Below are 24671 nucleotides of genomic sequence, written 5' to 3' on the forward strand. Positions count from 1 at the left end.
ATCAGTGGCAGCCCAGAGTCTAGAACCAGTGCTACTTCCCAGGTAACAATCATAATGGAAAATTTCAACCTTTATGCTGCTTCTGTAGCTTAAGAAAAGAGAATGATTTTATGGAATATGATGCTTTTTGAAAAGTTGCTTTGCAAAAGCAAATATACTGGTTCTTCTGTAGCAGTCTGCCTGCAACAACCAATATTTTAATGGACTGTTTTCCCATACATCTCATCCAGAGAGGACACAATTACTTGGGAGATAGAAACTAAACAGTCAAAATTCCCCTTTTAAGTAATGGGAGCTGTAGGTGCTGAGAGAGTGGTGAGGATGAACAGTGACAGAAATAGCCTGATCAACATTTTATTGACTCCACAGCCAAATGTAAGCCTAGGTTTTTTTCTGATACATTAACTGTTCTATTAAAATGTATTCTCTCTTTGTCCATGTGGGCCTGCCTTTCTTATATCCTAAGACAATGACAGCTACGTTACTGCTGCTACTGAAATGATAAGGGAATTCACACAACCATGAAAGAACCCATTCTTTGTGCCAGTATGAAATATGCTCTGTATTTTCATAACATGCACAAAGATAGATGCTTCCCAACAAGGGTGTCCACCATAGCTTTCTTTTTCCCATTACTGTTTTGTACAAAACACTGTCTTTTATGTGGTGTAGCAGATACTATGCAAAGTAACTTGCAAAAGCCATAGATCTTCTTTCGAGATATTTCTTTATGATCCCATTCCTGTGAACATAAACTCCCTGAAGTCCTAGTGGAACTAAGATCTCTTACCATTAAGTATTTATGTTCAGAGACTTTAATTTAAAGCTGTATCAGAAGAGGAAGGTTGGGAGTGTGTTACAAAATGATTTAAGAGTATTTTAGAGAAGTAAGCTCTATAAGAGCAGCAAATAACCTAATATACTCTAAATTGCAGTGTATTTTCCGTATTAAATAGGACTTTCTTTTCTGTAGGCTGTACTTCTGATTTTAACCTTCTGATTAAAAGCTAATGGTCAATGTAAATTTGTAAGGTCTTTGGTTCTATATAGAGAAATGTGTATATGAAATCCTGATTGTTTACACTGCACATAAACATAGAAATTATTGCTATGTTATTTAGTAAATGGGGAGAAGTCTGATTAGTGTTTCCCATTCTCATTTCTTACTCATATAGAACAGCAGGTTACAGAGCAATGTTTCAATATCGCAATATTTCCTGGTTATTTCTGGGCTGTCTGTATTTCATTCTCCTAGTGCATTCATGTCTGACATAAAATGTATGCATGATGACAAGTTCTGCATGTGCAAAAACATGTAATTGAGAATGAACCATTATGTCACATCATCCACTAGCTTCTATTGAGCATAAGTGTTATAGGATGCTCAAAAATATTAGTGTAATGCAAAATTGTCCAAGCAGTTTGAACTACAAACACATGTTAAAAACTATAAAATATTTTCTTAATGTTTATTTAATGCTTTATTAAGACCGATAATTAAGAAAATGCTTGTAGTGAAAAATCAAGGATAAATGTAATATTTTCCTGGATGTAAGCTTTACAGTATGTTACTTTTTTTTTTCTCCCATGGAATAAGCGTAACAATCTAGATTTTTCTAATTGATTTATATATCTGTTGTTGTCTTTAGATCTAATTTTTCAGTAAAAGTTTCGACAGAATTATATAATAAAACCTCCTATTCCTGTTCCAGAAGTTATTTCACGAAGTTTATAAATTAAGCTTTTTAATTTAAGAATATATTTTGAGGATTTAAAATAAATAATTCCATAACTCCAAAAGCAAAGCAGAGAGTTAACAATTCAGTTCATCCATTTTATTTCAACTAGGAACACATTAGAGATCCCATTATCTTATCCCACAGGAATAAATTTTCTCCCTGTGAAAAGGCAAAGGAGAAATGTAGTAATGATCATAATGGTGCACCACCACAGAGGTGGCTTTCTGGTGCCTGCTTCTGGTTCTGCTGGTAACTTTCTGTATTATCTTTGACAAGTCACCTAAACTCTCTGTTCCTCTGTTTATTCCTTTATTTGAAAAACATTGGCATAGAACTTGATGTTTTTAAAATATTTTCAGATAATCAGAAAAAGTCAGAGTAAGATACAGAAATGTTTTCACAGGAAGGAGTTCTTCCTGTGAATGAACAACAAAGTGTCTATCACTGTTCCCCCTAAATAGCCAAATCAATCTTTTTTTTCTTCCAGGCAACAGTTGCTGCATTTGCTGCAAGCGAAGGCCATTCACACCCGCGAGTGGTGGAGCTGCCAAAGACTGAGGAAGGCCTGGGCTTTAATGTCATGGGAGGAAAGGAACAAAATTCACCTATTTATATTTCTCGCATCATTCCTGGAGGAGTGGCAGAAAGACATGGTGGGCTCAAACGTGGGGACCAGCTGCTTTCAGTTAACGGAGTGGTATGTGCAAATTTGATAGAGCTTTCATTTTCATCTGGATTTTCATTTTTCACAGCTGTTCTAATGCCACGATTTAAAATGCAGCCACACGAAACAAAAAGAATGAGCTCAGTGAGAGACCTTCAGTGTGCGTTTGTGGTGCAGTGAGGCAGAGCTCCAACAACAACTTTGTGCCATTACAATTTCTGTTGTACTGGAGAGTGCTTGAAGAGCTTAATTTCAAATCCTCACCACCTAATTTCTGAGGAACCTATGTCCTTAATTGATAATTCTGTAAATTCCACTTGTAGTAAAAGCTTAATAACAGACTTGTCGTTCTTTCATTTCATAGCCTTCGAGGCACACAGCCCTTTCCAAGCACGGTGATGCCACAGTGGCACTTGTGTAGTCTTGTGACCTTCAGAGCCTTTGAACACATAAAATTGAAAGAAATTTGGTAAGCACATTTGGTGCTGATTTGCAGTGGGGGGCACATTCTAGATTTCTTTTAGTGATACTCATCCAGCTATGATATCTTTGTCGGAGAAATCAGCTGTACAAATGTTCACATACAGGGAGCATGTATGCTGGGTAAAAAGGTACACTTTTTATATGGTCATTTTTCATGTAAGTCAAGGTGGAGTATTTTGCAGTAATTTCACTGTGGATGTCAATATGGAGGTAAAAAAAAAGGGCTGTTGGAATAGAAGACATAACAAGGTTCTGACTCCATGATATGGGTCAAATTCTGCCTTTCATTTTGCTTTGTGTCTTCTTTTACAAAGAAAAGTACTGAAAAGGTAAGGATAGTCGTTTATATAACCCTACACTTCCCTTTATGAACATGTAGTCCTTTTCCATGCAAACCTCCGTCTGACCCTGTATTTAAATACATCAAAGGCACACAGTAGCAGTTTCTGAGTCCAGTCAGGAATCTAAGACTTTACCACTTAAATTTCTTCTTCTTTGCAAGCCTATAAAAAATAAAAATTATTTACGTTTTCATCTTTTTCTGTCAACACTAGCTATTCCCTTTCTCTTGTAACAAAGTATTTCTGTAACACTTCAGACAGACTTTTTCCACTTCTTGTATTAACTATCATGTTCTCAAAAGAGAAATACTAGTTCTGGAAACTTGTGCACAATGAGGAAGAAAAGAAAAACCTACTGAAAAGATTATTTAGTCTCAAAGAAAAACAAACTGAATATTTAAGGAAGTTTTTTACTTGAACTTAACTGATTGAAAGTCGATCAAAGAATTTTGTTGTTGTTTCTTTCAACAGGTGATTAAAAAGGCAGACAAAAATAGTTTTAATTCACTAATTGATGGATGATTCTTGAAAAATCCTTTTACTGTCAACAGCATCTAGGCAAATACCAGAAAGGAAAGTGGCGAACCTTCAGATGTCAAGATATATTGAATTTGACCCTCTTGTCACCTCTGTTTTATGATTCTCCATTCAAAAATTTGAGGCATGTGCTCTAGAATATATATTTAGGTAATGCAGCAAAAAAACACAGTACAAAATTTCCAATTACATGTGGACGCATGAGAAAGTTTAGAGATGCAAGAGAAATGTTTTTGTATTCAGAGTCTAAATAACAGAATTTAAAATTTTAATTCAAGTGCATACTTGAAATAATCACAAAATCATAGCACAGTTTGGGTTGAAAGGGACCTTAAAGGTGATCTTGTTTCAACCCCCCCAGCATAGTTAGGAGCACCTTGCGCTAGAGCAGGTTGCTCAGAACCCCATCCAACCTAACTTTGAACACTTCCAGGGATGGGACATCTACAAATTCTCTGGCAACCTGTTCCAGGGCCTCACCACCCTCACAGTAATGAGCAACTGTTCATAAACCAGTCTTGGGCGGAAGTAATCCCATACAATATAATTTGTAAAAAGGCAAAAATTACAGAAGTGATTATTTGTTGCGATAAGGAGCAGCGCAGATTCCCCAGGCAGGTGCAAAGGAGAGCCTTTATTGCAAAAACTCACCCTTTTTAAGCAGTTAGCCATTTATCAGTTTACATAGTTTTAAGGGATAACAAACATGATTCAACCAACCACCATACACAATGTAAACACATGATGGTTATATAACATGTTTTTCTACCTTAATTCAACTGTGTCTCTTTCCCACAGTCCTTTTCTACTTCGCCAAAGTAACAGGCCTGAGCCATGATTTTACAAATGCAACAAGGCCTTCATTTTATAAGGTTTTACCTATATGCAACAGTTACTTGTTTGCAGACAGCTTGAGACGGGACAAAAAAAATCTTAATTTAGCATTGTTTACTGGGACTAATTCACTCTGATTCTCTTAATTTAGCTGGAGAAAAGCAAATAATATACAGTATGTACAGTAGAACATACAGCTCAGTGGTGGGACATGAAATGAAAATGAAATATCTGTAACTTGTTTGTGCTCAACCATCGATGGTTATCCAACTTCATAATTAGCAACATAAAATTAGAGCTGTGTATTCAGAATCCAGATTTGTTATCCCAGCATGACTGGGAAGACTGTTCCTTGAGCTGTTTCACTGGATGTTAAAAAACAGTGTTTTCTCATTATGCTGAGGATTTTGTTACATACTTTTGTCCCACACCCCCTAAAAATAAAGGAAATTGAAAGCAGTAAGCTCTGCAGATGGCTCGACAAAAACACTTGCTGGTGCCTGTTGATATCTGGCAAAGATTCTGCATTTGTCAGATACCTTGTGTGAGTCAGATACAGAAAGGATGCAAAATAGATTTATAATGACTAGTTTGTCAACCAAGTATTTCTTTAGAGATACCTAATAGAAATATTCTTTTCAGTTTCTCAGCTTGTGGGCTAACAGTCAGATTTTCTTTTTCGTCTTCAGGAAAGTTAATTTTTTTCTTTTCAATTTATGGCAAGTCTGTGAACCAGGATAGAGTAATGGTTGGTATTTGCCCACACTATATCTGCAGTTCTTTCAGCTGTTCTTATCTGTACAGTGTTTTGCATTCTTCTCTTTGGTGCAATCTGCCAATGCAATAATGGAAAAAAAAGAGTAAGTATATATAAGTATATGTAATAAAAAATTTTATATTAAGTAAATATATACTTTCCAAAACAATTTTACCCATTTGGTGGGCAGTTCTAAAGTAACAACAGTGTCAGATCCTTGCAGTGTCCTCCACCACCACAATCCAGTCAGCAAAGTACCTTGTGCAGGAATGACCGCTACCAGCAGGAGTCCTTTGCCACCACAACCTTAGAGGTTTGCAGAGGCAGAAAAATTCCAACAGCAAAACAACTTCCTTTGCCCTTTCCTTTTCCCCACTCCAAGGGGCTCTGCTATTTCACTTGTACAGCTGCTGTTAAGCAGGTAAAGTTTTTGTAACACCTTGAAAATTGAAGTGCAAGCAGTAATAAAGACATTAAGAGCAGGTATAACGATCATATTAATAACAGCTGAAAACTGTGGTTGTAAAGATCTGGGTGAGGTGTGTTCAGAGAGCAGGATTTGTATTTAGCAGTGCTGTTTGCTTTTGTTATTTTCCCTTCTTTTGTTTATGGCTCAGAGCAGTAGGCTTAATTCTGTATCATTACTATTCAAATCAACGGGAGTTTTCCATTGACCTGAATAGCAACAAAGTCAAACCCTTCATTTCTAATTGGAAAATACCATCTAAACTGGAAGAACAAGGCTGGGAGCAAACAGGAGAGAAAATAGACCATCATGATAAATGCAGTTTTCTAGGTTGTTGATGGAATTATTAAAACACACCAGCTTGTTATTCCCCCTACAGAACTATCACAATTTCTTATTGGCGTCAATAAGAACCATCCAGCTCTTTGAAAGCAAAGTTTTTTGAAAGAAAATGTTTCTACTTCATGTAGCTTGGGAGCTTACAATGTTTGTTCATAGCCTGTTCTAAGTTCATACTGTTGCACAGCAGCAGAACCAATCATGACACCACTGAATACCCTATCATTTCCCCTGAATGTCCATGCCATGCCATGCTGACCATGATTTACAAGCAAAAAAGGAAAAATTAAAAAATGCTAAATTTTGTACACTTTGTCTTAAGGTGAGACTTACATTTCCAAAAGCCAATATCAAAGCCAGTCACAAAGAATGTGCTATAAAAGAGAGCTAGTTATAGCATGTGTTAGTTATGATCACCTAACTAACATTGAACAGTTACAGGCTAGGGGATGTGGGGAAGAAGTTTTCATTTGTATCTGTGACTTGTTCATTACAGCAATTTCACAAAACGCCCTGTTCATCTATAGCTTTTTACTTTAGTTCACTTTGGAACATCAGACACATTCACTGTTACTTATGCAACGAGAGTTTCCATTTTTTTTTTTAAATATTTGTAAGGAAACAATTTCTTTCTCCAAATTACTTTTTAGTAGCAGTGCTTCTCCAGCAGATTTATCCCAGTTGCAATTTCTAAAAAATCTGGTGATCGAAGATGATGAATTTTCTTGAAGATCTTTGGATCTACTGGAGGAATTTTGTGAACATACAACTCAAAATATATATGTTCTTTCTCTATTTCTGGTAATCATTTCAGCACCTGACATTCATTATTTCTCTGAGTTTCATTAATGTTTCCAAAGCATCTTAAAATTTCTGTAGAAACTTAAGTCTGGTCAGTTAACTCAGACATAAAATGATTGTTTGTATTAATACGTTGAAGGATATTTAACAGGAGAGGAGAAGATAACTAGCAAAGTAATAACCTTGAATTGTTTATGCTATCTATATAGAGTGGCTGGTTTTTGAAACTTCTAAATCATTATTTCTACATCTTAATGTGCCACATCAGAAGTAGTTCTTACTCCCTGTTCCTGCACAATGCTACTCAGTCAAATGGGAGAGATGAGTATAGAAAGAATTCTCTTCTGGCAGTTGCTATAACAATGCTAAGTTATTCTTTTTGCATGAATCGAATTTAATATTTTGAATGCTGCTACTTCTCTTTGGAAGCCTGTGGGTATAGTTTCATTTTAAATAGCATGGTATACATAAGAGTTTTCAAACACAGCAGGTAGCAAAACGTGGATTTAAGTGGGAAGAAAAATACATATTTTTAGATGATCTAAAATCCATGTGAAGGTTGCAGATATTCAGGCTGTTGGGTTTTCTTCTCTGCAGAGATACTTCTGGTTTTGGAATACATCCTACAACACATGTGGACAATCATGCACCATTAGAAAATTTTTCCCCATGCGCATGCCTAAAAAGCACTCCAGTCAGTCCACTTAATGGTTGAAATCGAATACTCTTCTTTAACAGCCAAGTCACCTCCCTGTTTTGGAAATTTACTGTTTCAAGCAACGTTAGCATAGAAATCAGAGCTTGAAAATAATACATGCCCAGAAGTGCATAAGTCTTACTTAAGGTTTTCTTTTTAGTGGTCCCTTAAAAAGTGTAAGGTGTGGAAACTACCTAAAACTCTGACAGGCTTTCCACATGAAAAAGGCAGCTCTAGATCAAAGCACCATTTTCACTATTAAATCTGTTCTCCCTGCTCCCAGAGTGTGGAAGGAGAACACCACGAGAAGGCAGTGGAGCTGCTGAAGGCAGCCAAGGACAGCGTGAAGCTGGTGGTGCGCTACACTCCCAAGGTGCTGGAGGAGATGGAGGCCCGCTTCGAAAAACTGAGAACAGCCCGGCGCCGGCAACAGCAGCAATTGCTCATTCAGCAGCAGCAGCAGCAGCAAACGACACAGCAAAACCATATGTCGTAGGTGAGAGGATTCATTGTTCTTCCCTAAAGGCCACTGACAGCACCCCACCTGGGCCAGCCGCTTCCAGGGGTCTGTCAGGGCAGCATCCCAGAGCCCATCCCAGCCCCAGACAGGAGCAGGGCAGCCCCAGGCCTGGCCACCTGCCTGGGGATAGAGACAGGCTGGGACATGAGCTCACAGTTGCTCCCAGTTTAGTGGGATCCCATAGCTGAGCAGGGCAGGGCTATGGGGAGCAGGAGACTGGCCCTGCTGGGGCATTGCTGTGGCAGGAGATGATGGCCCTGGGGGCTGACATGAGGTCTTGGGCTTTGGATGGGATGGAGGGAGCCCCAAGGGGGGACAGTCAGGGGCCTGGAGGTACCCTTGGGGCCCCAGCAAGCACTTAATGGAGTCAGGATGAGCAGAGCTCATTCTTTGGTACATTTCCACATGGTTTTTCCCAGTAAAAATGCATTTTGAAAACAGGTTAAAGGCACTAGGAAATTCTGGAGCCAGTTTCCAACTAATAAACCTGAGCTCAATAGCCACTGTGCAGTTCTGGCTTATCTGCAAGTGAAAGAAGTCCTGGGAACAGTTTTTATATTAACAACCAGAGCATTTATGACAAGTAAGAATATGCCACCAGATTTAAAGCATTTTCAACAAATCTGTTACCAGTCTGCAACAAAACATCAAGGTTTCTGCAACAAAACATCATGGTGGCAGGTGAAGAAAAGTCTTCCTTGCTACAGGGAGCCCAAACTTAATTCTGATTACTCTGCAGGGCACTTCTAAGTGCTTGCTTTTAGATACAGTTTGGTGGGAAGTATTTCGTTCACTCATGACTGACATTCAGTATTACAATAGCTTCCAAGAGGTTTGCAAGTCTCCCAGTGGCATATGTGGTTCAAAGATGCTCTGCATGTGCAGTTTTTCCTGAAATCAGTGAGAGTTTGTGCTCTGAATGCATTTATAGATACGCTCCACTTGCCTAAATAAAATGAAGTAGGAAGCATGTCCCAATGACTTACATCCCAACCCTCATCTCGTAGCTGTTTGTTCCCAAAACAGTATGCGTGTACTAAAGAGACAACAAGTGACTCAGAAAGTCCCCAAATAGTTAAAATCTGAAGTGCCCAGTGATGGTTTCATCCTTATTAGTGTTGACACTGACCTCTATTGGTAATCATGGGAAAACACCCTCCTTGTAAACACCCTGTCCTGTGACCACCAGAATTCCAGATTTGTTGATGCAAACAAGGGCTCTGTTTTGAATCCCACCTCAGGGCCTCGACTCAGACAAGAGGTATAAACAGTAGTATTTCATTAAGTAGGCTTGAGGTTTCTGTGTAAAACAAGGCCATTGCAGGAGACAGACATACACATGAAGTTTTTCATTTTTTTCAGTTCCTAAATCATTTCATTAGCAAGTAAAGAATTTTTGCTGATTTTAAATTGAAAGAGAAGAAAGGCAAGCAGACACAGCCAGCAGCTTAATTCCTCAGTTATTTGTGCTTGCTCTGAGGAATGTGTTTCTTTAATTCTAGGTTGTTCTCAAGAAAGAAGAAGCCTCAATCAAGAGTTCAGTAATCAAGCAACCAGAGCTGTACTCTAATATTCCAGCAAAAGCAAACAACTACAGGAACATGAAACAGAATTCATCTGGAGAATGTACAGTGCCAGACTAATATTAAGTGAGCCGTAGGGAGGGTACCATCATGATAAGGCTTTTCAACACACAGCAGTCACAGATACCTTTTACTTCTGTGACTCTGTTCCTAACGAGAACAGCATGATTGGTAAACCCTATATGAAACAGTGAAGTCCAGGGCTTCCAAATAATTCTGTTCGATCTAATCTTGTACCCCTTACTCTGACAAATTTCTAGTTGGCTTTCTCTAGTCACTGAAAGTTTTGTTTAAGGAGGTTAAGATTGGCTACTTTTGAGAGCAGGATGTTTCTCTACAGTTATCTCCCAAGAATGAAAAACATCAGTTCAAAATTTTGCCACAGACATCAAACTCGTACATCACGCGTCATAACCACTTTGTACTATATATTGTAGAGCTGTTTTAACCTAACTTCCTGTTTATAATTTTCAGATTTCCCTCTGGAAATAGCAATTTACTATATTTATAAAGTATTCCATTTGTAGAAGCAATTGGCTTTTTACTCTTGGTGTTTCCATATATTTTATTATGCATCAACAGAGTGAGAAAGTTTTAGGTCAACTTTAATTTTATTAGTAGTAAAGTTAGGGAAGCCTAGAACTGTATTTTTAAACGTAGGTATTGCTTGTATCTATTATAGTTACTATTCAGAAATCTATAACTGGATATATTATATATTTATTCCATAAAATATATATTGTCTGAATGTACCTGTTAGAGAAGTAGGGTCTTTGCTTAGCATGTATTGCAAATGTAGTAAGCTAATGTTAGCAAAAGACCGAGCTTTGTTTGGCAGATATTACTGTGATAGCATAATCTCTGCATTTCTGTATTGTTTAATTTATTTTCCAGTCTAATGTTAATATATTTTAGCGAGGAGGAAGTGTTAGTTGTTTCTTTTAAGACTCACACATTATCATTTAAATCAGTTTGAAATTAGAGTTCGTACTTTTTTTTTTAATTAAACAAAATTGGAATGTGCAAGCAAAATCTGTAAGTTCTTAAGTTTACATGTCTGCTTTTCCAAAGAAGATAGTCAAAGCTGGAAGGCTGTAAATGTCATCTACTTTTAAGAAAATAAGAAAATGGACCCCCAAATCCTAAAAAAAAGATCAATTTTACATGCCTTCTGTGCTTCATTAGAAAAGACTGGGGGAGAAAAGGAGTTCAGGGGAAAACCATACAGTCACTGCATGTTGAAAACTCCTGCCGATGTCAGTGAAAGTTCAGTAATGTGAAGAATGGAATGTAGAAATGGTCAGAAACAGTGTTCTGTTCTGAACTTGGAACAAAGTCAGAAACAATTAATATATTGGAGGATCTATTCTCAAACAGAGAGAGGCAAAGCAAAACAGGGGAAATTGGCAGTATCATAGCATATGTTAGAAACCAAATGCAGGCTAGCCAACAGTCTTGACAGTGTTTCATCAGTGTAAGTAGCCATTGAAAGGAAATTACTGTATTTTTAAAACCAAACAGCATGAGAGAAGCCTCATTTTATACAGAGAGGTAATTGTATTCAGCAGTCATTGGTGACAATATCAATTAAGACAGTGGAGTTTGAGGACTACCAGAACTGAAGATGAAATATATTGTATTGTGCTCTGCACGGTGTCTTTTTATACTTAATAAAATTGTACGTACCTATTTTAAAACTGTTCTCAAACAGGCATTGCTATTAATATTGACAGTATATAAGTTGTTATTATGACTGCATATAACTGTTCTGTATCTCATCAGTATGATTTGAATTACACTGATAGCTGCATTTTCAGAGACCAAGTATTCAGATTTAGTCAGCCCACTGTACTACATTTTTCCAAACTGCCTCTCCACCTCCTTCCCTCCTCTTCCTCAAAAAATTTGAGTGAAATGTGCTGATTAATGAATTTCAGTAATAGACTGTCATTCATATAGAGAAGCATATCAGATTCATTTTCATATATTATTATTCAATAAATTATTTATACACACTAAAATTAACATTCTAGTCTTTGCCAACGTTTAGCAGTAAGAACTGTCAATGACTTTCAAGTGGAAGCAGGTAGAAATAACTTTCTGTTGCTTTTCATGCCCCTTACTGATCAAAGAAACATACTGCTACTCAATCACAGAATAATCACTGTCCCTGAGCCTGTGGTATGCTTTTGCTTGTAACCAGTATTTTCATTTGTGATTTAAATGTATTTGGTCCTGATTCAGTACTGCTCTTCCATATGTGCACGGCTGAATTAGTATCCAAAAGAAGTGCAGGGAAGACAGCCCTTTCCACATGCAGGTCTGCAGGTATTTGTGCATTGTATTTTAACTGATTGGTCTTCTGGCATTTGCTGTTCCACTGCACTAAATTGATTTTCTTTCATTCGACTTAGTGAGTTTTATTGCCAGTATTTACCTTTGGGGCTCCCTCATGTTTCTCTGCACTGGTAGCAAACTGAGGTAGGAGACGCAAGACGCCTCTTCTGTCTCTTTATTACAGTAACCAAAGGAGTGTTTACATACTCTTGCATCATGTTCACTTAGACCGAAGATCCAGATGCAGGATCTAATAATAATAGAGATTCGGGGTTGGTGGCATTTACTTAGTGAAGTTGATGGTTCTGCTGTGCTAGCCATAGTTTTTCTGTTTGCAGCATTTGGTCTGACTGGCACTTTATAGTGTGTTGAAGAATTCCATAGCCTTTGATGAAGCGAAAAGCTCACCAGCTTGAATTTTTCTCTTCTAGTGACCAGTCATAGATTAAAAGTCAATGAATGCGCATGAGTGGAAAAAATGACATAAAAATCTACCTGCAGTTTCGTGGTGAATAATACTACAGATTTCACAGTCCTGTACATTGTCCCTTGCGTATGTATTTATCACAGCCAAGAATCCAGTATGATTTAGTAACCTTTGGGAACTCTTGCAGAAGGCACAAAATTATATGCTTTATTTGCAAGAGAAAAACTGTTTACTCACCTACTAACTAGGGATTTTAGAGTTCTAAATGAAATTAGGATCTCATGAGCAAACCAAATTCCTCGAATAAAAAAAAAAAAAGCTAAACAAGAGGGGGAATGGTTTTTCCTGTGTTTGAAATCAAGCAGGATTTTAAGCATAATTTCAGAATCTGAAAGTTATTATGCAGAAGAGTGTCTGGAAGTACTAAGGACTATTCCATATGTAAGCAGTGGATTATTAGCTAGAAGCAGTACTTCCCCTCCATAAGTATTAGTGAGACCATTCTCATACCCAGCATTCGATAAAACAAAACGGATTTCTAAACCTGAGAGTATTCTGGGTCAGTTTGCAAGAATGTGCTGCTTGCTGCAATACACGTCTGATGAGACATACAGCTTTTTGTGCTTAGCCATGAGAAGGTCAGGATGCATTAGGGATGTGCTCAAACAGTCTTGCAAGCAGACCCATGTTCACCCTGCTTGTCCATGAAGCAAATGCAGTCTGAACGAGCAGAAAGATTTAGATATATGTTTGATGGATTCATTGTCTCTACCTTCAGCTGTCCAAAAGCGAGCTGTGGAACTTACATTGATTTTTTCCAAAATCAAGAGTTAGAGGTATCCATTGAAAGTGGTTCATTCCACTTGTCTCTGACATGCATCTTAAAATAGAGTAGGGCATTCTGTTAAAAAGTTCATAAGCAGAGCCACTACTGAACAACTTAAACTACTAGCTTGGAATAGGTAATGGCTTTTAAGGATGTGTTGCTGCTATGCTTGTGCACAGCTTCACAATAAATAAATAAAAAGTCCCCAGTTTTTTAATTCCCTAGTCTTAAACCTCTACATGCATAGCTCAGACGACCAAGAGGCCTTGCATGTATTGTGGTTTGTGAGGAGGTTCCTGTCACTACAGATGTCTGTTCTGAACCATTCTAAGAAATTTGAGAGCTCAAAACAGGTATTGTTAGCAAAATGCTTTAGTTGTGGTGCATACAGGAGCAGATTGTAAAAAGCTGCAGCCTGTGAATGCTGATAGCAGAAGTCTGTACTGCCATTCCCAACGCTGGGCTAGTGTGTGTGCATTTTACAATGCCTACCAAGAAGACGAACTATTGCTTTAGATTTCCAGTTACAAACAGAGATGCACAAAAATGAAAGCCATTAAACTTCCAACATAGGGATTTGGGATAACGAGTCATAGCAAAATTTGCCCAGTTGTGAAATCTAAAACCTGCAGCTATCTAGGATTAAGTAAAAAGATTACAAAAGCAGATGTCTAAAAGGAACAGCCAAGATCCAAGAAAAAAAAAAAGTCATATAGGGGTTTAATCTCTGATCAGCTTTCAATTTACCTCCTTAAAGTTATTGTCGCTCCTGTCAACTTACCAACCACAAGAGAAGCATATGATTCAGCAATGGCCGTTCCTTTTGCCAAAATCATAAAGATCTGATAGGGTGGAGGAATACCTCTTCCTTCCTCTCTCTCAGATTTGTGAAGCTGGATTGTGCTGCAAAAAGGTGATACCTAAACATACCGCAGTCCTACAGAGAGTTTCTTCATTAGTCCTTTTTACAGTTTCTTCCCACCAGCAATTCGAGAGAGAGCTCTTAAGTGTGCTTTCTCAAAGTGAGTATGTTACATAGACACACAAATTCATGTTCATTTCGAGGAAAACTGTTTTAAGTCTGAAGCTTTAAATCTTGCCCAGCCTTTTAATTTTGACATCCCAAAACAGACCAGCAGTTGCACTTAACTATATTCCGCTTGGAAGCCTGAGATTAGCTTGTAAACCGGTCCAGTTAAAAACTGGATCTCAGGAGACGCTTCTCTAACATTTCTGTTGAAATTGAAGAAACATAAAAGACAAAATACAACCTCTGAAGTACAGAGTAGCCAGTGCAACACTACAGAAGAGGGAAGATAGTTAAAATCTTTCACTTATCCATGAAAACTTGTCTAGGAATATAGAATATTATTTTTATCTGAACAAGTTACTTTTTTATGTTGGGAGGATAAACCATGTCTCTTATAGCAGTTTCTGGAAAGAACAAGACAAAATGCTTAGCTAAAACAGCATGGAAAGGATTCTGGGTATGTTAAGGTACCCATGAACAGTTTGGTGGGTAAGAGTGGCCCCAGCTCAGATGAGAGCAACTCCAAGGTACTTCTCCACTGATCTCTCTCCTATCGCTCTACTTTTTGGCCTCACAAATTCCCTTTGACAAGAGCCCAAATGTCACCAAAAAACTATTCCAACTCTCCCACTGCAGTATTCCCCTACCCTTCTTTCCACGTGAGTTTTCTGTTAGCTGAGCAGTGACACTTTTTGATCATGTGCAATCTCTTCAGTATTTAGGCTTTGCCATGTCTACCTTCTGGAGTGCTCTGCTCTTCACTTGCGCTCTATATCCATTAGCTGCCCTCTCATGGCCACGCAGCTGTCTTAGTTGCCTTACGCAAAATAATTGCACTAGCCCTCAAGGACACATGGGGAAAAATATGTTGAGAGGGTAGAAAAAATGGTAGATAAACCTTGAAAAAAAAATACAGATATGCCGAGGATGTTACCTCTTTGTTGAGTCACCCCTTTTTCATCAGGTGATGATTTTCCCTTTCATTTCATTCCCTGCTGACAAAGCACTCTATGCCATGACAGTGACTGGAACAACCATACATCCTCCTCTGGCTGAAACAGCAGCTCCTTATCTGGAACCAATGGACATCTAGACCTGCTTGAGGCATTACACTGTGAATTAACTTACATGCAGTAGGTCAGAGTCACTGTGCACAGACTGAACAACTGAGGTTTACAGGTGAAGAAAATCCAGCACACCTGGCATGTAGACCCATGTCTGTCTAGAATTTCACAGGTAAAAGTGTGGAACCAACTCCTGGCAGCATCCTAACACTGAGTCAGTGCCTTCAGCCATCCAGTCTGAAAGTGTTTGTATTATAAAAAGGCATCCAGGAACTAATGTTTTATTTGTTTTGAAATTCTATTTCAAATAAAGTTTCCAAGAGTAAGCAGTGAGAAAGCAAGAGCCTTTCTTAAACTCCCAGGGATCAAACACATAACAAACTATTAATTTCTTTACTAACATCATGCTTCAAGTGCAGAACTTACACCAGCACCACCTTTCAACCTTGGTTTTGTGCATGTTGTCCTTACCTTGATACATAGGGTTGACTGAAAGAAGTTAAACTTCACCGTTGGGTCTTAGTACCCTTAAAGGGAAACATAAACTTGGTCACGTGAAGGGTGTTTAGGCATCAGTTAACTCAGACTAAAGTATAAGTGCTGACTAGGTGTTTTGAGCAGTATTTGTCTCCACTATGAGGGCACTGTATCAGGTTTACAGCCCCGTTGTGCGAATCTATCTGTGTGTCCCTACGGACTCTGGGCTCCGTTCCGTGGGCAGGTGGAGCTCGCAGCTGAATAAGTGTGCCAAGGGAGACGCCTAGTGTAAAACGATGTTCATGGCACCGAGAGCTGCTCATTCCGCTGTCACTGCCGAGGGCTTCTTTCCTCCTCACCTTAAAAAGCTACACGCAGAGATGTGCGCAGCATTCACTCAACATATCGCCACACGTACTACAGCGAGTGGACAGTTCAGAAAATAGCTCGATTTACATGTGCAGTAATACCACATGAGTGAATGCTCTCTGTGCTAAGAATGGCAAATGGCAATAGGATTATGGCAATAAAAGCAATACTCATACCTGGGTAATTATTCTAGGGTTAATGTAAATACTGCTTCACATGGTTATTGGACTGCACACAGGGTCTGATCACAGTTCACCTGCCGCTGCTGCTGTTGGAGATTATACATGTGCTGATTAAAAAAATGTCCCTCAGTGCTGCTAGGCAAGTGTATCATCCACATTGAAGTAAATGAAAGATGAAGCCTTGCTGAAGGGAGACACATAAACCAGGTACAGTAACAAATCGATGCAAGTCATGAATCTCCCACTGCAACAGCTGCTCTGCCTTTAGCGGGGGACTTACCAAAGATAGCCATCAAATTGGATTTCCATTGTGGCTGTGATTTTCTCAAAGATGATGACAGTCTGTACCACTGCCTGGCACTACCTTCCTCAGAGGGACACCCAAACAGAATCTTGGGTTATTAGATCCAGGTGTATCTATGGATTAGCTCTAGAGGCATTTTTATTTCTCCCCTTCTAGACACTCCTATAATTTCTTGCTCTTTCTCCACCAGCTATAATTAAGGCTCTGATATTTAGCTGAAGTATGCAGACATCTGAAAGTTCTCCTTTTTTTCAGCAGGGAAAAGAAACTAGGAGCTACATTTTGTACACCACATCTTATATTCTCAGGTAGCTTCCTCTCTGAAAGGCCTGGGAGAAGGCAATACCCCCAAGAAGCACTAGTTTGACAAATACAGGAGCCCTCAGAAAACTGGCACCAGTGTTTAAAAGAAAGGATAGAGGAAGGAAGCCAAATGATAAAATAGTCCTACCTTCAGCAAGCTTCAGAGTTAAAGCCCAGGCTCTGACAGCCTTCGCTGTGTGTTAAGGGCCAGGTATGCTGTTCAGTTTTCATGTTCTGACTATGGTGCTTAACAGCAGCCCAAATTCTCCAGTTCTGTTAGAAACCCACTGGCTCTGGTAAGGGTTACAATCCCAGGCAAGGAAAGGTAACAGGAAACCTATACTCATCTGGAATTGTCTGGTGTGACTACCTAACTGTTTGCCAATTTAGACTTTAAGGCAAGGTAAGGCCAAAAATATATTTTGTCAAAATGCATGCCAATTGCTTCAAATAATAATCTCCTGACATCTGTAAACAAGTCTTCCACTGAGGCTGGTGTGGCTGAGACTGTTTCTTCCCTGTATCCCTGGCTAATTCTAGGATGATTATTTTAAATCTGCATGGAGCAAGGATGTGAGAAATGTCATTGACTCCAAAGAAGTGCAAGTGATTTTCATGCGATACAAAAGAGTTTCCAACCAGATTCTTTGCTGAACTAATGAACCCTCAGCAGCTGTCTGCATTACAATTAGCACACCTCCAAAGCATGTTTTAGAAGCATTTATCTTGCCTTTATTAAGTTATTCAGCTCAGATATGCAGGTGATCTGGGTTACTGAGGAGATGAATGCAATCTTAAAGCAAATTTGCTCTGTAAGCCAAGAGTCAATGACAATCTTCAAAGGTGGAAAAAAATAGGAGGGAAAAAAAGAATTAATTCCAAGTATCAAATCAGATGAAGACTTGGCATGTTTCTTTGACTGTAAAACTAACTGTTGAAGCAGCTGAAGTGACTCAGAAGTCAGACGAAACACCTGACATTTTTTTCTGAGACCAGTGTCAGTGAAGGTGCAGTTAATTGCAGCTACCATCTCTCTGCAGCTAATGGAGGGAACAATTATCTCCAAGAGGTGATTCACCTCATCTGTGTAATGGTTACTGACACAATACAATACCTTTTTTTTCAGTGAAGACAGCAGAAGAATTTTTTAGACATCCTCTTCCATACCTCTCCCCTCTGCCTTGCCAGTCTTAATTCCCACCTCAGCTTTAACATGTTTCTCCTTCAGCCAGTGTAGGAGCATAAAACCATTCTCTCACTTTCCCCACTGAAAGCAGTGGTTTCTTGGTTTGTCTGTAGGAGCATCGTATTCCCAACTTGTCACTGAAGAAAATATATTGGGTATCTCATATTAATAATGGGAGATGCCTGTTTTCCTTCATTCACTACAGAGGGAACTTAGATGAATATCAGATAAGAAGCCTGAATTTTAGATGCTGCAGAATGCAGCATTTTAGCTGATGAGCACAAAAACTTTTGCCACAGGACAGTAAGTGCCAGAGATGAGTGCACAGAAGCCGAGCAAACTGTGACTGTATGAAGTAGTATGCTATAACTGAGACAAGGAACGATGTCTGTACATGTCTGCAGCACACTGAAGATGCTGAATCAGTAGCTTCAACTGAACAGGCCCAGCTCCCTCAGGCCATCATCATAAGAGAGATGCTCCAGTCCCTTAATCATCTTTGTTGCCCTGTTGCTTGACCTGCTCCAGGAGCTCCATGACTCTCTGGTCCTGAGGAGCCCAAAACTGGATGCAGCACTCCAGATGTGGCCTCACTACGGCTGAGTAGAGGGGCAGGATCAGCATTATTTATAACTGAGAAGCTTGGGAAGCAGCTGAAAAAAAGGCTCAGTTTAAATGCATAAGAACAGCATCCACATTTCCCCAGAGACCCAGATGGAAAATGGTTTTGTGCATTTTGATGCCACTCCACATCGCAACAACTTCTGAAAGCTATAAACAGCAGCCTGGCTCTTTGTCATGCACTAGTAATAGCAGATGGGTTTATTCAGGCTGTGTACACTTTTTGATCAGTTTTTCCTCTCAGGGAGACATAAGCAGGTTCAAGCAGGATAAGCAGTTAGATGCATCCTGTGTACTGCGAGATGGACCTTGCTGCTTTAGCATCGTTAAATGTGCAAAATTACAGGAATCTGACATGAGTGACTGCCACCACTTTAAGTCACTCTAAGTCACAGGATTTAAGGGAATAGCGGGTAAAAAAAAAAAAAAAAAAAGTGACAAATGCTGGTCACAGAACAGTACAAGCATGTAAGGAATCATGCCAAATTATGCCACCTGTGGTGCAGCAAAAGGACAAAAAATTTCTGCCTGGGCATTGCTGTATCCTTCAGCATTATTCAAGAGTGACTGTTCACACACACATTTATTTTAATGGTATTCAAGCCAGGAACTACTTGAGCATTGGGAAAAAAATGCTCACACTCTGTGATCTGCTGCAAGATCCCAGGACGCTCACCAGTCCTTAAGACATTGCTGCAGCAGCACTGCACTTTGCTGCTGAATTTTCTCAGAAATGTAGGAGACATAACACAACAACATACTCCAGATGTGTGCCTGAGGTAACTGCCATTTCATCCTCAATTCATTAACCTTCTTCCCCATGGAGTAATAATTCAATTCAGCAACAGAGGTTACAAATACCTGCAGGTAGCACAGATTTCTCTTTGTTCCTCCTTCAATGCTCTGAGTTGCTGAAGCAGTTACTATGTGTAATATGCAAACCTGTTCATCATTCTGGGACATAACTATTCAAAGTGCAGTGACCACCAGAAGGAAACTTCCTCCAATATTTGATGGAGGCAGAGAATAAGTTATTATACATTGCTATTCCAGTATGTATACTTGATGTTTATCAGAAACCTTCTTGTAATTGTCCTAGAGCTCCAGCTTGTCCTAAGAGGATCAGGTTTGGCAAGGAGGCCTCCTCTAGAAAGCAAAAAGGTCTAGAAATACCCAAATACCCAAGTCACTCAGTAAACAGCTGTGGTGGATCAAGACCTCCCTGTTACTACTGCTCATACTCCTCCCAGGCCACAGCAGAGTTGATGGATTTTCCTGTCACAGGGTCTCCAGTTCACAGCCCAAAAAGATCCACCTTCTGCAGCAGCCCAGTGGTTACAAGGCTGTTGCTCCAGGATATCCACTCAGTCTGAAGAAGAGGCATGGGCTATAGGTCCTGACCCTGCCTATTTGTTCTGAATGACAAGTATGCCTCCTTTGAGACCAAAATACATGTTGCAAGGGACACACATGAAAATGAGAATGAGCAGACTGCTCCCATCACATCTGAGCACACACAAGAGGTCTTGTCACAGGACTGAATGTGCTGTCCTTGCAGAATGGAAAACACCAACAGTTTAGCCATGTACTAGCTGTGCTTCCAGACACATAACCAAAAAGATCACAGAGCCCTTCAGAAAGAGATGATTATATGCCACACAACTCATCCATCCCAAAACCTGGGGAAAAAAGGAAGCAGAAAGCTGATTTAGGGGCAAATTAAATGTCTGAGAACCCAAAGTCATCATTCAAGCTGAAGGAAGGACCATCTAGTTTAGTCCATGTAGTAGTGCAAATCAAATTTGCACTGGAGACACCATGCCCTGAAATACCCTCTTCTCTCCTAATCAAAACAGTCCCTTCAACACAGGCAGAAAAGGGCTCAAACTCATCTTCCCACATCATGAGTGAATGCTGTAAGTGACAGCCCAATTAATAAAAGGGGAACAGTTGCACTTCCCCTTTTAGTTTGTAAATGAAGTATTTATGCCTGCTTAGACGATGGAACACGGGGCTTGGGCACAGGATGGAAAGGCAGACAGACAGAAAGAAAGATGGACAGATTGATCTTGAAAGACACTATATTCCAATCCAGATTAAGACACTTAAGTCAGGCATGTTCTTCATCAAATTCTTGCTATTTCGACAGAGCCCTGCTTCACATTATGTGTTTCCAGACACTTTACTGGGGCCCACGTGCCTCTCACCGCATGTTGAGAATTTCCCGTATTCCCAGTGTTCTGTATATCATTACAAGGACAAGGCCCTTGGCACTGGGGATCCCTAACCCTGCTTGTGGATCTGGAGTCTCTGATTCTCAGCTATATTTAAACACCTAATCCCCCTGGAGAATTCGAGCCTTCGTCTGCCATAGGATTTTGTGAAGTGCCTAACTCCTATGTGTTTCAGTGTTTTAAATAGTACAGCTGATTTTTTAGTCATCTATTTAAAATTCTGTACTTCAACATTTTAGAGAAATGACACTTTTTAAAAAATCCTACATTCTGTAGAAGATCTGGCCCTTAAGTGTCAGAATTTTTTTTTTTTTTTGGGGGGGGGGAAGGGAGGGGTGGAGAAGCAGAGTTCAGACCTTGTCCTGTAGTTCCTACTTTTTTTATTCAGACTGGAATGATTAGAACTACTACTGGGCCCAAAATAGATTTACCACTTTCAAATACTCCCCAGTGACAGCTGAGTAGCATAATGATGCTTTATCCCATATTAGTGGCAAAATAAATTGCTTTTCCAGCACACACACAGAGCCTTATAAAAAGAATAATCCCACTGGAAAAAGGATTCTTCAGCTTTGAATTCCTGCACCTAAAAGGGCCTCAGCTGCAGCAGACTTCTCTGGAGAAGCCAGAGGGAGTAAAAGCTCACAGAAGTGCAGGGTGTCACTTAAAAGTAGGTACTTCTATTGAGACCAAAAGAATATAGTTTATAGTGTTCTTATGTTTGGATGCTGCTGAGTTATTTTTAATTTTATAAGTATTTTTGTGTTATACTTTCTGCTGGATTGGTGTTATGCTTATAAATTCCAATTTTCAGGCTACGGCTGTTTGAGTCACATTTGGCTCAGATGCACAGCATATGCCTTCAATATGGATTCAGGTTTTTTTCCCTTCTCTTACCAAGTGATTCATTTCATTTCATTGCAGTGGGAGAATTACAGCATCAGAATTAATCCAGAAGCTCTTCTCCCTACTTCCAGCTCTAAGTTAGAGCCTGGTATGCTGGTCTGCCATGCCGAACAGCACCAACATCAGCTCTTACCTGCCAAACCCTGCCTGAGCATGCATGTCATCAGAAGATTTTGAGGACTGTTTAATGTTGGGGCAATGCTCTAACTCTTACAGCACAGGCAGTTCTCAGATAACCCACATTTTCAACTGGATTATACACTGCTTTTCTCCTTTTCTAAAGGAAGCAGGAAACAGGAATATAAAAGCATTCATAAACCACAAAATATTTGCCAGGCACATTTCTTCCTGGAATTGGAGGAAGAAGGGTTGTAGGTGTTGCTCACAGCTTTTAACCAAGTGACCTTCAAGATTAGAATCGAACAGAGCTATTCAGGTAGCTAAAAGATGCAGAACCTCCCCTTTGCAAAACTGCTGCTTGCCGGGAGACTCTAATGTCTCTAAAGGCCCTGAGCTTTCTGAAAAAATCGCCTGCAGCAGTATGATGAAAAAGCTATGGGGAAAGACTTTGCCCAAAACACTACAGACATCTACATCTAACATACCAGGATTACATATAATAAAAATTATGTGGGGGCTGAAGACTCAGTCAAGCACCACATGACCGATCCTCCCAAAAATACTCCTGTATCATTTTAAATAAAGAATCTGGTAATACTGCTATATTGGTTTTCTCCCTTGCCCCAAATGGACTCCCTTTTTAGGCTTTGAACATGCTAAAAGCTGCATATATAAAGTATGCCTGTACATGGGTATTTCTACTGGTTCAAAAGGATGTGGAAATAAACTTGGTTGCATCTTTCTCTAAGATCTTACACATACTGACTTCTTTCTAAAGTCTGAAATTTGTTTTTAAAAAGTGGAGGGTTTTATCACGTCTTCAGCAACATTTTCTCTCTGACTTTATTTCTAACTAAACAGATGGGCAAAGTTTTTTATAAAATAATTAGGCTCCAGAGGAAGAATTCTTCAAGAGCTCCTTGCACTCTACTGCAATAGATATCAATAACTACTGTGCTAGGTAGGGAGGTACCTACCTTGTCTTACCTATTCAGTAAGAGCTGTTGGCCTCCAAGACCTTCAAAACAACACTGCAGTTATTGTGAGCACAGTTTCAAGCTTCTACTTCTAGATATCATGGCCAAATTAAACAGAGAACATGATTGTACTTGATATGCCAGTGTGTGAACAGAGTGTGGGCTCTGGCTCTCAAGCACACTGCAAGTTATGTGAACCACTGTATCCATTATAATCGCAATAAAAAGCAATTTTCCACAGTACTTTTCATTTAAAGAAAGATTCCTCTGAAAGGGGGGCTTGGGGAATGGGGCAGCAAGTCTCACAAGGATTTCTGAGCTGAAAGGATCAATGGGAAACTTTCTGCCACAGGAGCAGAAAGGCAAGGCTGGTGGAGAGAGCACTGGGCAGCCTTTGGGGCTGGGGCAGTGTCTGAAGACACAGGCTTGCTACAGTTAAGCTTCAATATCAGCTAGGCTAGTCCTTATTTCAGCTTGAGCACCAAAGCTGTGCCCCTGCCCTTGTTTACCCTCAGCAGCAGTAGACCCCTCCTTTTGAAAGCAAAGGAGCAGTTTCGGATACCAGAGGATTTGGAGCAGAGGATCTGGATATTTTAATGTTGTTCAGGCTTCAGTCATCATGAATATCACTTTACAGCTCGGCGCATAAACAGTTCATTTTTGAAGCATGAGAAAATGAATATATTGTAACTACATTCTAGGCCTTCTGGCCCAAATCTGTTCCTGGTGAAACTCCAGGGGAGTTGCAGCAAGAATAAACCTAGCTGTCTAGCTATACTTTATAATACATTATTTCTGATTAAAAGAGAGTTTACATGAAGATAAAGTTGTTTCTGTACGTATTCAACCCAAAAGGAACTCAAATTTTTTCATCTAAACAAGAGTATTGTTTATAAACAGTAAAACTTTATAGAGATGGGAAAAAATGGAAAATAAAAAGCAGTAAAAAAATAGGACTATTCACTTTACAAAAAAGAATGTAAGTAATCATGATATTGCTGAAATGATGTATTCAAGCAAGACTATACACCAGAATACATACTTCTTTTTTTCTCATGGTCCTTATCATCCACACAAAAGAGAGTAATGGGGACGTGGGTTGTGGGAGGCAGACATGGTCAGGACACCCCTCAGAGCGGACAACTTCTGCTTGAAAAGTCCAGTTTCATGAGCACTTTTCTAAAAGGAGTTTCACTGTCCTACTTCTTAGGAAGTTTAGAAATAACAAGTTTCACATTTCAAAGTTCAGTCATTTTTGTATTTCACCCAGGAAATAAATGTGAGAAATTTGTGAAACCCAGTGAGAAATGTGCATTTCAGGCACGGGTAGGATACAGCTGCCTCAGCCCTTGTTTACTTGGTTTCTCCTCTACTTCATGCTCAGCAAAAGGAATTTTAGAGTTATTAAACTTTTTCCAGTTGCCCGGAGTCACCATCCCTTTACTCCATATTGAGTAGCTGCATACACAGCCATGTGACCGCTGCCCTCCCTGCTTTCTGTGCTTACCCTCCTGGCTTCAGCAGGAACCCCCTTTTTTCTGCCACCA

General features: G+C 39.4%; 1 protein-coding gene across 1 annotated transcript in view; it reads left to right on the forward strand.

Moving 5' to 3' along the window:
• The window catches only part of LIN7A (lin-7 homolog A, crumbs cell polarity complex component), a gene marked incomplete at both ends in the record, with an annotated part of 44378 nt that extends 36224 nt beyond the window's left edge, over nucleotides 1–8154 (forward strand). Inside the window, 2 exons of the mRNA XM_082280052.1 lie at nucleotides 2227–2436; nucleotides 7942–8154. Coding sequence (XP_082136178.1) covers nucleotides 2227–2436; nucleotides 7942–8154 — 423 coding nt within the window. The remainder of the gene's footprint in view (nucleotides 1–2226; nucleotides 2437–7941) is intronic.
• Between the last annotated feature and the right edge of the window lie 16517 nt (nucleotides 8155–24671).

Source organism: Coloeus monedula (genome assembly GCF_965178545.1).
Source record: "Coloeus monedula genome assembly, chromosome: 4".
Lineage (NCBI taxonomy): Eukaryota > Metazoa > Chordata > Aves > Passeriformes > Corvidae > Coloeus > Coloeus monedula.